We start from the raw sequence: 14,994 nt of genomic DNA, 5'->3' as shown, positions 1-14,994 counted from the left end.
AATTAATGAACATTTATAATTGAAGTATTTACTGTATGGTTCTCAGATTTTAGTAAGAGATTCTGTAATGTATTTAAACACATTCGACTGTCCCCACTTGTGTTCTCGTTCACTACAATACTACTTATATCTGTCGACATCAGTAGTAGCACATACCATAAGACAAGTAGTAAATATTCAAAATGGAGGCCTAGCATTCCATATGTTAGTTTTAATTATTCAAATGATTAAATAGTAGTAACAATAATTACACACTACAATGTTGTTGTTTTTTTCCTCCACAGAAAATAATGCTGTACGTGCTAACAATAATAATGCAGTCCCATTACTATTGGATTTATTCCTTGATATACATCGATGTGATTTACAATGGCGTTGGATTGATCTACAAAAAAGCTTGTTGAATTGTTTAAAACTATTGACAGAAATAAGTAATTTAAAGTTTAATCATTGCTTTTTGGGGGTGTGTGTATATATATGTATATCTGTATGGTCCCGACCGAAGCTGCTACCTTGACGCGGTGGTCGGGCTTGCCTATCGTAATGACCCAACCGAGCTATATTGGCTGGAACATATGTTCCTGTAGGTTCTACCATGCCAGGCAGGTCGATTGGTGAACGGTAAGACTAAAAGCAGCAACTCAAGGTCTGAGGGCGAAGTCGTACTGCTGACTGTAGAGGGGTGTGACAGCAGTAAGGTGTTTTCCTCGGACAACCAGCATGACAACGATGCTGCCTTCCCACAAGGAGGGAAGGGGTTAGAAAAGGTCAACCCTAAAAATGTCACACCTCACCTTACCTCACGGATTTCCGTCTCCGGCGGTAAGGCCCTTTGAAGAACGGAGCTAACACGTCAAAAACCTTCCACAAAAAGGCCGTGCGCGACCGGCCTCAAGCAGTTGTCCCTTGGGCTCTGCGGTCACGCTCCCAGGTCGTTAAGACCACCTCTAATCCAATTTCCTCTTCAGGTTCCTCAAGAAATACCCTTCCACGGTGTGGGCAGCCGGGAAGTGATATCAGCCCTCATACCCGTAACAACACACGAGACCAAGTTGGTCACATTCAAATCCTTCCTACACCTCCTAATACCTCTCTTATCTCCATGACTGACTGATATCTGTATGGCAGTTTCTTTTGGAGGTTTACTGTCTACCATATTCACCTTACTACTTATATCAGTCAGTAGTGAGAGCTGAAGAGATTATTTCGTCAATATAGAAAGTGTGGTACATCTTACAACATTATATGAAAGATCAAAGTGTTTTAGTATATGTCTATCAGATCATTATTGATATGATAAAGTATCAAATAGAATTTACCGGTTTTAAGCTCTTATATTCATTCAAGTTAATGAGTCGATGAGATTATAGTTTATAAATGACGTTTGAACAACGTTTAAGTGAACTTGATGTAATTTAACTACTCACTAGAGTTACTAGGATCCACTTAGAGGTGTTGGAAAACTCTTATTCCAAACCAATAGTGTATATGGACTCCAGGATTTTAAGGAAACAAATGTTGTATGAACCAATTGTTGGTGACCGGCTACCATGCTCCACTGCCTTGTGGATTAAGCCTTTAGGTCAAAGACTCGGGTTGTGGCCCCCTAAGAAAACCACCTGTTAGGGTTAGGAACTAGAATTAAAGTTTTCATCATGAATTGACATCAACTATGAGGCTAAAATATGATTTAACCATGTGGATGAATGAATTTCATGCTAAAATCGAAGACTTGCTAACTTCAATCTAACTGATTCATCCATAAATAATAATCCCGCCAATGAATCATACATTACGCTTACTTAGTCATTGTATACACTTTAGTATTAGAAATATTGGTTAGAATTATAAATGAAATATAATTGTGATAGACTGTTTCAAAAGATTTTATTAAGAACTACTAAGATGATGCTGTTAGATGGAATCAGATATTCACAGAAGGTAAAACATTTAAAATTCTTATTACTTGCTTACCTATACATGTTACCTGTCGTAGACTAGCTGAGTCATTTGCGAAATCTAAACCATTTAGTTGCATGCAAGCTGTACACTGTATTCCGTGCTTCCCTTCCGATGTTGAGGTCCTCACAATCCAATCAACCACCAGAAGAAAGGGAGAGAGAGAGAGTGAGCAACCTTGTCTGACTCCGGTCCTCACTTGGAATGCATCTGTTGTCTGTTTTTCATTCACGACTTTACTGTGTAGTCCGTCGTACAAATTCCTGATGATATTGACAATTTTCTCAGGTACACCATAGTGTCGGAAAAGGTACCATAACATCCTCCTATCCACACTATCAAATACTTTCTCATAGTCAATGAAGTTTATGTATAGTGACTAGTTCCATTCAATTGATTGTTCAACGATAATCTATAGTGTCGTGACTTGATCTTTGTACGACCGATTATATCTTTTCATTTTATAGTTATGACGTACATATTATTTTAATTATAAGCTTTCATTTAACCTATTAACTGTCGATGTATCTTTCATCGTACCGGAATAATGATAAATTAATTAGTGTAACACCTGATAACGTTTAGTGTGAGCGTTTTTTTTACGAGTTAGCTTTCTACGGGATCGGGTCGCTAACCTCATGCCTAACCCTCCTTTATCCGGACATAGGACCGGAAGTAGCCTCAAACGGGCTCCAGACGGAGCCCTGTATTGTATTATATATTTTTTTACATTTATTTAGAATTTTACTATTCTAAATACTTAATATATGTTGACTTACTTAATGATAATGGATGGCTTAAAAAACTCCACACTGAAGGTTCACGATATAAATTCCAAAGATGAGAAGAGTTTCCTCTATACTTTATGTGTAATTGACTGGTTATTAAGTAGTGATGTTTTTATCTAGTTTTTCAGTAATGATAGAATTTTATGAATCAAATTGCAATGTGGACAATAGTCTCAGTGATTTGGAATCGCGTGCATTAGGCTATAAGAGACTGTGTACTACAATTTCATGTTAGCTGATACACGTCAGTAGAGTTGATTTGAAATTTTAAGGGAACTAGTGACCACATTGAAACTTTATTGATATAATGTAGTCACTATTAAGGGATTAGACAAACATAACATTGTTCACTATTCAATGATTAGTCAGTTGTTAAAATCCTAGTCCTACAGGAGATCATCCACGGTCTAAATAGCTCATTGAAAGCTTGTCAAATGGTAAAACAGTATAAACGAAGTTCAAATCTTCTAGTAAGCATCAAGATTACGTGTATACTATGCTGACAAATCTCAATGAACATGAAACCTAGATTTACTCAGATCTACTATCATCTAACGCTAGCGATATACGATATTTTGTGTTGTTGAAATTCATTAATGACAAATCAATATGAGAAACAGCACATTTATTGTTTTCTCTACTGAATCATAAATGAGTTAATTGAAGCTAGACCACCATGGTAAACCTCGAAGCGTTGGACGACCATTTTGTCTTATTGTGGGACTCCTCAGCAGTGCGTATCCACTATCCTGCTTCTCAAGATTCGAACCCAGAACCTATCGGTCTCGCACGTGAACGCTTAACCTCTAGACCCCTGAATTGGCCGGCATCCAACAATGGTAATGTCCAAATTCAACTGTCCAGTGTTTCAAGATTTTCCATGGTTATCTAACTTCAACTGACTCATGATCTCAACCATTAAACTTACTATAATACCCACAAAACCCCTTCTGATATGAATGATAAATGTCATGTATAATTCATTCTAGATATGATCTTACTATTGTTTCTTTTATCCTATATCTTTCTATTTAGATTCTGGACGTAAAGCTTTAATGAAATCTGATGGATTTCATACATTATATGCTATTTGTATTGGTTATATAGGACCTGATCCACTGAATCGAACTAACCATGTTATCTTATCAAAAGTTATTTCACAATATAAAACTATAAAATCTTCTACTCATCATAATAAACAAATAAATCCAAATATTAATCAATATAATCAATTACATTGTAAAACAGGCTTAGCAACAACAACAACAACAATCATGGATACTGTTGATAGAACCTATTCATCATTAATAAATAAAAGGTTACATATAGAAAATGTATATTCTAATAAAAAGAATATTGATTTGTCAACTTGTTCATCTTCAATTTCATCGACTATCAAATCGCCATCATCATCATCAGCAGCAGCAGCAGAAGCATCACTATCATCATCAGCAGCAACAGCAGCAGAAGCATCGTCATCATCATCAACTTTATCTTCTTATAAAACTATCTGTAGAAATGTGAATCAACTTGAAATGAATAAATCGTACATCTTTGATAATGATCCAAATAGAATTCATAAACAAGATCGAATATATTCTGATCCAATTAAAATTCTAATACAAATATGTATATTATTACGTCGTTGTAGTCCAAGATGTAGTTTACCAATAATTAGTGCTGAAAATATTCTTAATTGTTTATTACCGTCTAATGGTTTGTAAATAAGAATTATTCTTTTTTTCTTCTTTAATTTGTGTATATTCATGATATGGAAAATGTGTCCCTGAATGCTCTGGTACGGCCGAGAGTGAGGAGAGTCAGCTCTCTGTCTCCAAATGCTCTCACATGGCCACATACATACAACTACAACCAAGGAAGTCCTACTCACTGCCTTCTCTTAGTCGGGGGGTTGTTTACGAATTAGAGAGGACGAAAAGCTAATGTCCGATGTTTTAACCGGGTTCGGTGGATATGAAGGATCCATCTAGGGGAGTTGGAAAACCCCCATTCCAAACCACTGGTACACATGGGCTCAGGATCCTGAGAGAACAAATGGTTTATGAACCAATTGTTGGTGACCGACTATCATGGGATTGCATCCCACGACGTTGCTCTACTGCCTTGTGGATTAGACCTCCAAGTTCAATGGTTCTTAGAGTGACCCTCTAAGGAAACTATCTACTTCGGTTTGGGCATCCAGACAGTATCCTAACCCTGACACAAATCGGATGATTTATGTGGCGCATATCTATTTGGTTCCTCTTGTGCCAATATTTATGTGTTCAAATAAATAAACATGGAAAATGTGGTTGGATACGAGATAAGTAGTAGTTTTTTATTGTATAAATGTAATGTAACTAATTATGGAATCTAGGATGTGTATTTCATAGAATTGGGGACTTAAGAATTAGATGTGTACCTACATTGCAAAGTTGATGTTCCTCTTCGAGTGTTAAAGAGATATAGATTGGATTAAAATATGTTCCATACAGGATTGCGTTGGGGCACGGTGATTGGCTATTTCTTACCCAATCAGCGTTAGTGGATACTTGGAGCAGACTCTAGAATCTTCTCATGTAAAAACTATAAATATATAAAACGTTTTATTGTGTTTCTTACTTCCATTTACCCTTCTTATTTGGAATATGATTTCGTTCCTATTCAACTGTGTTCTTATTTGGGGATTTGTCAAGTGAATTATTGTTCAAGAATACTAAGCAATAAGAGTAGCTGGGTGATCATAAGGGGAATTATAACACCGGGATTCGAACTCAGTACTTTTGGTTTCAAGTGGCAATGTGTTATCTACAACAAGATATCCCATACCATTATAAATTTTGTGTGCCAAATTTGACATTGAACATCTTACTTTGTTCGTAGTGTAAGTGATTTTTGAATTTTTGTGAATCTTATGGTTCATATCTTAAACGAATTATAACAAGTCAACAATCGAAAACCAGGAACTCCTAGAGATAACCATTTTTGTCCTAGAAAGCCATCCCATGCAATTGCATATCTATGACCTTGCTAGGATTCGGACTCAAGACATTCAGACCACGAGCAAAGCAGTAATTAACCATGGTACAAATTTTACTAGTCAATTATTTTGTAGTACATTTCATCAGTCATCAACGTAGATACTTTACAAAAAAAGTCAATCACCGGGTTCAACTTTCCTCTGAAGTTGTATTTATTTATTTATTTTAGACGCATCATCGGCTTCGTTGTTACGTCGCAATTTAGAGCCACTGATTCAGTGAGTTTACAAGCACATTGTTTTTTAACTTAAAATTTCCCCCTAATTCTAAAGTGTTTATTTTCAGTATGGGCCTTTGTTGAAATTGTTCAATGTCATTAGGGTCATAAAATGACATAAGTTTGACATCTATGAAAAATCAAGAAGCACTGAGCATCTATGTCGCCCTGCTATGGGTTTCCTCTGTCATCTGTAACCACATCCCATTCGGGATTATGAGGTAATTCGTAGAGTTCTGGTGAGAAACAATGATCGATCAGTGGAAGTTAACTGTATCAAGTAAGAGGCAGTTACCTACCGAATACAATGAAATGTGGTATCGTAATATCACAAATTAATTGAGTTTATACTTGTAAACCATTGGATATTAACTCAGTGATCTAGAGATTAGATGTTCAATGAGTGACCTAAAGGACATTGCCTCGACTCCCGTTGGTGAGGTCGTGAATGAACACTACTGAGGAGTACTTTTATAAGGCAAAACAACTATCTAAGTCTTCGTGATCTGAAGTGCTTATTTGGCGAGACTATAATATATGGATGACCTTTGAACGAGTCATAAGTGACCTTGAGAAACACTAGCCAATCAGAAAACGGTTAGTATAGAGTGAAAATAAGTTATGCAAAACCAAAGAATTAAAGTGGATACCCTTCTTTTACATGTTTCAAAAGTTTGTCAATGTAAGAAAAAGGTTTCAAGGTTCTAAAATCTTAATGTATACGGTAGAAGAACTCATCAATATGGCTCCATAATAGTCGGCCTTTGGATCCATGATAAGGTCGCAAAACTTTCAGTCTCGACCACATAGCTTAGATATCGTTCGTGTGCACTTCTGTTGTTGAGTCCACAAAATGCCACTTGTGGACGACGAAGTGATGCACATAATCAAGTCTATGTAGGCATCTGTACGGTTTCCAATCATCTGTATACATTGTAGTACTCGGCCGCAGCCACTGTTACTGGTGCTTTTATTATCCAGTTCGCAATTTGCTTTAGTCTCAATCTGAATCGAGCGAAAAACCATATTCTAGCAGACTTCTTATATATATATATATATATATATATATATATATATATATCCCGTTCTCTCTACAATCCTCTGTGAACCGATCGTACGTTTGCATAAGGTACTGAAATTGGCTCTGTGACCTTGAAATCCCTCAAACCCTTCTGATTGACTCGTCCATAAATTACAGTTTCGCCTTTTTTGGAGGGGGGTTGTTTTTACTTAAAGCTGATTAACGACTAAATTCTCTTTTCATTAGTATCAGTAATAGCACGTATAACACATCATGATTGAGTATTATTGGTAATTCACAAAGTTTGCAGTTTTTTTTTACAAATAGAGGACTGATGATGTATGGCTTGCACTGGAATAAAGGACGCGCATTTCATTTCATATGGGTTTCTTCAGTTAAGTGTATCTTCATCCTAGTGTTGATGTTTACACTAAGATTTGAGCCTGGTACCTTCACATTTCAAACACTCACGTGACTGATACTAATTACTTAGTTCTTTCCGATTCGTTTCTTATCATGCCTTGACAGTGATTTGTAACGTTACATTTGAATCAATCGCTTATCGATACTTTAGTAGTTAAGTATTAGAAATAAGATGATATTGATCGATATAATACTCTTATCTGTTCCAGTGTTTCTCTTTTTTTATCTACTTTTTTTCCATAGAAAAGATAAGTCCGCTTCACCTGGAATAGAAAAATCCAGTATGTCAGTTTTTGTTAATTTATTATATTAGTCCTCTTTTTTTTATCTCATTTGCCCAGTGGACAGTTAAAGTCCTGCAGTGGCTTATAGATCAAATCTCTTCTTTAATATATTTATAATATTATCCTTGTCCGTAGACCTATGTCTTGTTGTTTAAATAATTCAACAGATTAAAATATTCCCGTCAATTAAAAATTTTTTAATACCCCCCTGATAATAATGTTAACTATCGTACTTAAACTTGGACAAGACTTAGGCTAAGTACCTAGTTTTAACAGTTCTCACATCTTCCATATTGACAATTATCATGTCCTCACTAGTGACTAGAATCACGAAGAAAATTCTGGGATTCTAGAGAGCAGTCATGACTAGTGAAATTAAATTATGTCGGATATGAAGAGAGTATTCACCGAAGATAAAGGGAAATGGTCGCCTAATATTGTATGTTGGTTGAAGTTCAACTCCCACATAATTGTATATCGGCTCACTGGTTTGGGGGTGAGGTGTTTATACGTGAGATCGAAGGTTCATGGTTGAGTACTCGGATTAGGAGTCACGGATAGGCACTGTTGAGGAGTCCTATAATGGTGTAAATCGACCGTTTAGTGCTTCCATGTTTTCAATGGTTGTCTAATTTGGGCCGATCCGTGATTTCAAAGAAACACCTAATTCCTATAAAAAAAGTCGGTCTGGCAAATTCAACTAGTTTTATCGAAGCCAAATATTGAATATTTAGATCGTTGTTCCCGAATAATAGTTTAGTAAGCAAGAGTAGAGTTTCATGTTAAGATAGGAGTATGTACACTATTAACTACTATTATACGATTTACCATTCTTGAACTATTCTCTGTCTGTTAATCACTACCTCCCTCATTCACAGCCACGTTTAGCCAAACTTTGTACAGATGTTATTTTCTACTTTATAGTACGGTGTGGTCTGTCTGGTTGGTATATAAACCGAGTATGGTTGAAATAAATGATTCATATTGCAGAGGCTGAGATTGGTGTTCTGGACTCAACAGGCTAAGTTAGGCGGGAAGCGGGACCAATCAGGACTCTAGACTTCTCGAACGGGTTTGGTTCGATCGATAAGTCACTGCTCTCTGATTGGTGGTACCGTTGCGTTATCCAATATACAGGGCACACAAGTTCACAAGTTATAACACATATGTTAGCAGTACAAAATAATATGACGAATTTCTAACTGTTATTCAGGCTTGACTACTCGTATGATTCCTCGTTCAATAACTTACCGTCATTAAGCGTTCAATTTTCATCGATCTGTAAGCCATCAGCTAAGAAACCAGTATTTTTTTAGTGAAGTGTAATTTTGAATTGTTGTATTATGCAGTAATGGATACACTATTTATTTATTTGAACACATAAATATTGGTTTAAAAGGGCACCGAATACATATGCATCACACAAGTCAATTGATTTGTGTGTGAGCTGTGATACTACCCGGGTGGTCAGACCGGATGTTTTCATTGATCAGGAGCGAAAGTCAGAGTTTCGAAGACGACCATATACCCTCGTAGTTCTGACCATAAACGCTGCAAACTGACGATCCGCGTTTGTTCTATAATTGACATCGCGGGCAGTCCCCGGGAAACCTTTAAGTCTTTGGGCTCCTGGGGGAGTATGGTTGCAAAGCTGAAACTTAAAGGAATTGACAAAAGGGCACCACCAGGAGTGGAGCCTGCGGTTTAATTCAACTCAACACGAAAAAACTCACCCGGCCTGGACACTGTGAAGATTGACAGCTCTTTCTTAATTCGGTGGGTGATGGTGCATGGCCGTTCTTATTTGGTGGAGCAATTTGTCTGGTTAACTCCGATATTAGAAACACTAGCTCCTTAAGTATCCGAATTGAAAGACAACTGTACGCTCATATATGTATATATAATGTATTTCTTCCTTAGAACTTTAAACTACATATTCAACTATTGATATGCGTCCCGTTCCCTAGAGAAAGAAGCTAGATCTCAGTCACTATCAATGTCTGATTGATCCACTGTATCATAAGCTATTTCTACCTTTGAAAAATCCAGACCCTTAACATTGAAAATTAAAAAAAGCGTCTTATACAGGTTACTCTACCTTCAAGTAGGAAAAATAATGACGTATAAATTCGGACTGTCTATCTTCTTGAACCTGTTAAATAACTCCAACAGATTTCTCACAAGCAATGTACAAAGGTGTTTCTACTTCTTGTTATACAATTTACTGCTTTCTCGACTATAATCGGTTCATTCTTAGGTCATATTCTAACAATTTCAAGTTCTAGTTTAATTTGTAATGATTTAAATTATCCCATTTTTATCAGTATGGAGATTTTTGGAGATTCTAGTAATCTACACAGTTGAATTCACGAGTCGATCTATATTAAACAACCATTGTAAACCGATTTTTGATATTTTGACTGAAATTTCATCAGTTTACATTAGCGTATGTACAATCTGGTGTACTGTTACCGGATATGAGGGGTGATGTCACTTCCCGGCTGTCCACACCGTGGAGGGGTATTTCTTGACGAACCTGAAAAGGAAGTTGGACTAGTGTTGGTCTTAGCGACCTGGTAGCGTGACCACAACTGTATTGGATAACCGTTTCGTCCTAGTATGGGACTCTTCAGCAGTGAGTGTCCACGGTACCGCTCGAGGGAGTCGAACCGAGGACCTTCAGTCTGCAGGTTAATCGTTCGCCCGCGAGGCCAAAGGTCCTGGGTTTGAATCCTGCAAGAGGAATTGTGGATACGCACTGCTGAGGAGTCTCATACTAGTATGAAACGTCCGTCCAGTGCTTCCAGGTTTTCCATAATGGTCTAGCTTTAATCGATTCGTGAATTTAACTATTAAGAACTACTACAATCTCCACAAAACCCCATCGTGATTCTAATTTTATGTTTTAACGTCTTATGTGATTATTTCTTTTGTTTATACACATTTATTGTCAAAGTTGTTGCCAAATCTAAACTTAATCAACAAATATCTTGTTCAACTAATATTAATCCAATTTCAAATGTGAAAAAGAAGTAAGTATGCATTTACTGTTTGTGTAGATTAAATGTTAACACTTATCCAACCAATTCTATTCAATTATGCTATATGTAAGACTTCTCATTTGGATACATCATGATAGTAGTAAATATGTAGAGAGAAATTCAAGGGACTTTCTGTTATAAGCAAAGATGTATGGTGATTAGCAATAAAATCCAGAATGTTCATTTCGTCCTTCTTGGGACTTGTTTTTAGTTAGATGTTCTGTCGGACTCGAACTCAGTGCTGTTCGCTTCAAACATCATCGCATTATCCATTTAATTACTGCGTCCCGATAGCCACTTGGTTGTGCAATAGGGTGAAATATATATATAGTTATTATTGATAACCTCTTGTCATTCCGATTCTTTTCATCTACGTATATCAATTGTTTCACACTATATTTTACCTTAATGTAAACTTTCAATATATAAGTAGCTGATAAGGAAGCAAGAAATATATAATGAATTCATATTATTCTGTAACAATGTGTATTCTGGCTTTGTTTAAATTCATAAATGGAATTAATTGTGTGACATTGAAATCCTTGACTAATAAGACCATCACTATACTTTCAATCAACCGAGCATTTTGACGATGATTTTTTTCTTGATAGTTTTTTTCTTTTATTTTTGATTAGATGGTTGTCAAGTATACTGATAGTTGTGTTGAAATCACGAACTGATTCAAGTTAGACAACCATTGAAAACCTAGTAGCATTAGACGGCCGTTTCATATCAGCATAAAACACCTCAACAGTGTGCATCTACGACTTCCAATCCAAGTACTGAACCATAAATCTTCGATCTCACATATGAACACCTCATCCCCAGACAAGTGTTCTGATATCCAATCATGCTGAAGTCTAATTTCAATTAATACACGTTATTAGGCGACGATTTCGCATTATCTTCGGTGAATACTTTCTTCACACTCGACATGATTTAACTCCACTAGTTATGACTTCTCCCCGACCGTTGTTGCTACCTTGACGTGGTGGTTGGGCTAGACTATCGTGATGAAGCAACCGAGCTATGCTGGCTGGAACAACCGTTCCTCAAGGTCCTACCATGTCAGACAGGTCGGTTGAAGAGCGGTAAGACTAAGAGCAACAGACCCAAGGTCCGAAGGCGAAGTCGTACTGTTGATTGTATAGAGGTGTGACTGTAGTAAGGTGTTTCCTTCAGACAAACAGCATGACAGCGATGCTGCCTTCTTACAAAGAGGAGTGGGGTTAGAAAAGGTCGACCTTAAAAACGCACACCCTGCCTTATCCCACCGATACCCGTCTCCGGCGTTAAGGTCTCAACAAGTACGGAGCTAACGCAAAAATTACTCAAAAAAGGTGGTGTGTGATTGGCATCAAGTAGTTGTCTCTTGGGCACTGCGGTCACGCTCCCAGGTCACTAAGACCACCTCTAATCCAATTTCCTTTTCAAGCACCTCCAGAAGAAGCTTTCCACGGTGTGGGCAACCGGGAAGTGATAACCGTCCTCATACTTCTAACAGTACTCAAGACCACTTATGACTTCTCCCTAGAATTCCGGAAATTTCTTATCGAAAGTAGTTACGGGAATGAGACGTCTGCACAGAACTTTTAGGTTTTCAACGATTGTTTTACTTAGATCAATTTGTGATTCCAACATCATTTACTTGAAAATCACCCATATTTATATACATTCTCTTTCATATTTTATAACTTTTCTATGGTTCGTTTTTTTTCTTTCTTTCCTTCCTTCTACTTTTAAAATAATGAACCATTGATAAATTTATTTCTTTTTATTAATGAAAGAAAGTACATTTTACACCATGTTTTTTTCTTCATACATGTTTCACTGTAGATACATATGTTACAAATTCACTCATCTCTCCCCCCTCATCTCTCGTATATATATATATATACCCCCTATCCTTTTTAATCTATCTTTTCATGATTATTTTGTTTTCTGTTTTCCATTTTTTTCTTCTATTTATAACCTTTCCAAGGTCAAGTGGAACTTCACTCCTACACAAATCTTCCTCTATTCATGCTGGTGATGTAACCAACAATCGAAAATCTTCATCACAACAAATGAATTCAATTAATTTTATAACGAATAATCCATTTATTGGTGTAACATCATCTGATTATTCTAAATTATTATTATCACTATGCAACACTACTACTACTACTACTACTACTACTACTAATAATAATAATAATAATAATAATAATAATAATAATAATAATCCCAAGGTTATTCGAAAGAAATCCATTGATGATCGGAAACAATTAATCAATGTTAATAATAAAGGAATTACAACTAAATTAAATCAATCTTATTACTATGAAGTTAATTCTCTCATTGTAAGTGTATCGTTTGTTGTGAATTGTAATTAAATTGTGATCTAGATCATTTGTACTGTATAATTTGATCGTTTCATACAAAAAACAGAGTATTTATAAGCAAAGATGAATAGTGGCTAACAGTGGAATTCAGAACTCAGTAGCTAAGTGGATAACGCTATGGGGTTTGAAGCGAATAGTACTGAGTTTGAGTCCCAGAGTGGACATCAACAAGTCTGAGATGCAGGTATATATCCAGCTGACGAGTCCCAAATAGGATGAAACGCGCGTCAAACTGGATTCCACTGCTAGCCACTATCGATCATTGCTTACAAAAAGATGAATAGTGACTAGCAGTAGGATTACAGGATGCGCATTTCGTCCTATATGGAACTTGTTTTTAGCTGAATATATCTGCATCTTAGAATTAATGTTCACTCTGCGACTTGTATCTAGTACCGTTTGCTTTAAACGTCATCGTGTTATTCACTTAACTACTGACTCTCGATAGCCACTTGCTTGTGCAATGGGATGAAATTTAATTCACTTAGTTTTGTTTGCTTGTATATTTCCATTGTTGTTTAGGAGAGAAATTGACCAGTCTCATATTGACTTATGTGCATCTTATGCGTACTGCTTCAATATTGTCTTAATTCACAAACTTTATAAGCGAATATGGATAGCCACTATCCAAAGTATTTTTTGGTGATATGGAAAATGTGGTATAGTTTAATCTTCTTTCTGGCGAACTTAAGTGATTCCTGAATTGACCTTGAGAAAATGTCTACTCATCGTAGTCAATAGGGTGAATCTAATTTATTGGAACAAGTTAATCAGGAACGAAACTGTATTCAGCGAATCACGATTAAATATATATGGATGAATGATTTGTAATGCTGGGAATATGATTTATATTTTAGCATTAGGATTTAATTTCTATAAATGTTCATCAAAAACTGTACATTCTAACTTCTAATTGTAACTCAAACCCTTAATCCTGAACTCTATATTCTGATTCTGTATCTTAAATTTTATTCCTAATCTCAACTTGAAGCGTGTGCTTTTGTCATAAAAATTCAGTTAGTGATCTTGAGTGCTGTTAGAGGTGTAAAAGCGGTTCTCACTTCCCGATCGCCCACACCATGGAAGGGTTTTTCTGTTGGTACCTGAAAAAGAGATCAGATTAGAGGTGGTCTTAATCACCTGACCACGTGACCACACTGCCCAAGGGACAACCGCTTGAGATCGGCCATACACAACCTTTTGGTGTGTAATTTTCGTGTTACCTCCATACTTGTTGAAACTTTACCGCCAGAGACGGATATTCGTGGGATAAGACGAAGTGTGCATTTTTAAGGTCGACCTTTTCTAACCTCACCCTTCCTTGTGTGAAAGCAGAATCGTTGTTATGCTGGTTGTCTGAAGGAAACACATTACTGCTGTCACACCTCCGTACAGTCAGAAGTACGACTTCGTCCCCCAGTATTGGGTTTGCTGCTTTTAGTCTTACTGTTTCTGAATCGACCTGTCTGACATGGTAGGACCTTGAGGAACGATTGTTTCAGCCAGTATAGGTCGATTGGTTTATTACGATAGGCGAGCTCGACTACCACGTCAAGGTAGCAGCAACGGTCGGGTTATGTTTGTTCGATAAACAGCAATCTGTTTTAGTACATACACTTGGGCCTTGAAACAACTTGTTCATCCCTAATTAGCTCATAGTTATAATTTAGTTTTACCTGAAATAACTCTGTTAATGCTTTGCAGTTTTCAGCAACTTCGTAACTGATATCAGTTCACGACTGAAACTGTTATCAAAATAGTTTCTTATTTTGAATCTTGATTCATTGATACGAAATAACGTCCTATTCTATGGAAGTGATTTTATGTTGCGATTAT

At 36.5% G+C, this 14,994-nt stretch overlaps 1 protein-coding gene across 1 annotated transcript in view; it reads left to right on the top strand.

Annotated features, from left to right (window-relative positions):
• The window catches only part of AGTPBP1 (Cytosolic carboxypeptidase 1), a 66,006-nt gene that overhangs the window by 9,444 nt on the left and 41,568 nt on the right, over positions 1–14,994 (top strand). The window contains exons 6-8 of the mRNA XM_051218096.1: positions 285–431; positions 3,783–6,006; positions 7,698–13,116. Of these exons, the coding sequence (XP_051064533.1) occupies positions 12,700–13,116 (417 nt within the window). The 5' untranslated portion in view covers positions 285–431; positions 3,783–6,006; positions 7,698–12,699. The remainder of the gene's footprint in view (positions 1–284; positions 432–3,782; positions 6,007–7,697; positions 13,117–14,994) is intronic.

Source organism: Schistosoma haematobium, chromosome 7, assembly GCF_000699445.3.
Source record: "Schistosoma haematobium chromosome 7, whole genome shotgun sequence".
In the NCBI taxonomy this organism is placed as follows: Eukaryota; Metazoa; Platyhelminthes; class Trematoda; order Strigeidida; family Schistosomatidae; genus Schistosoma; species Schistosoma haematobium.
This window is presented reverse-complemented; position numbering and strand designations above follow the sequence as displayed.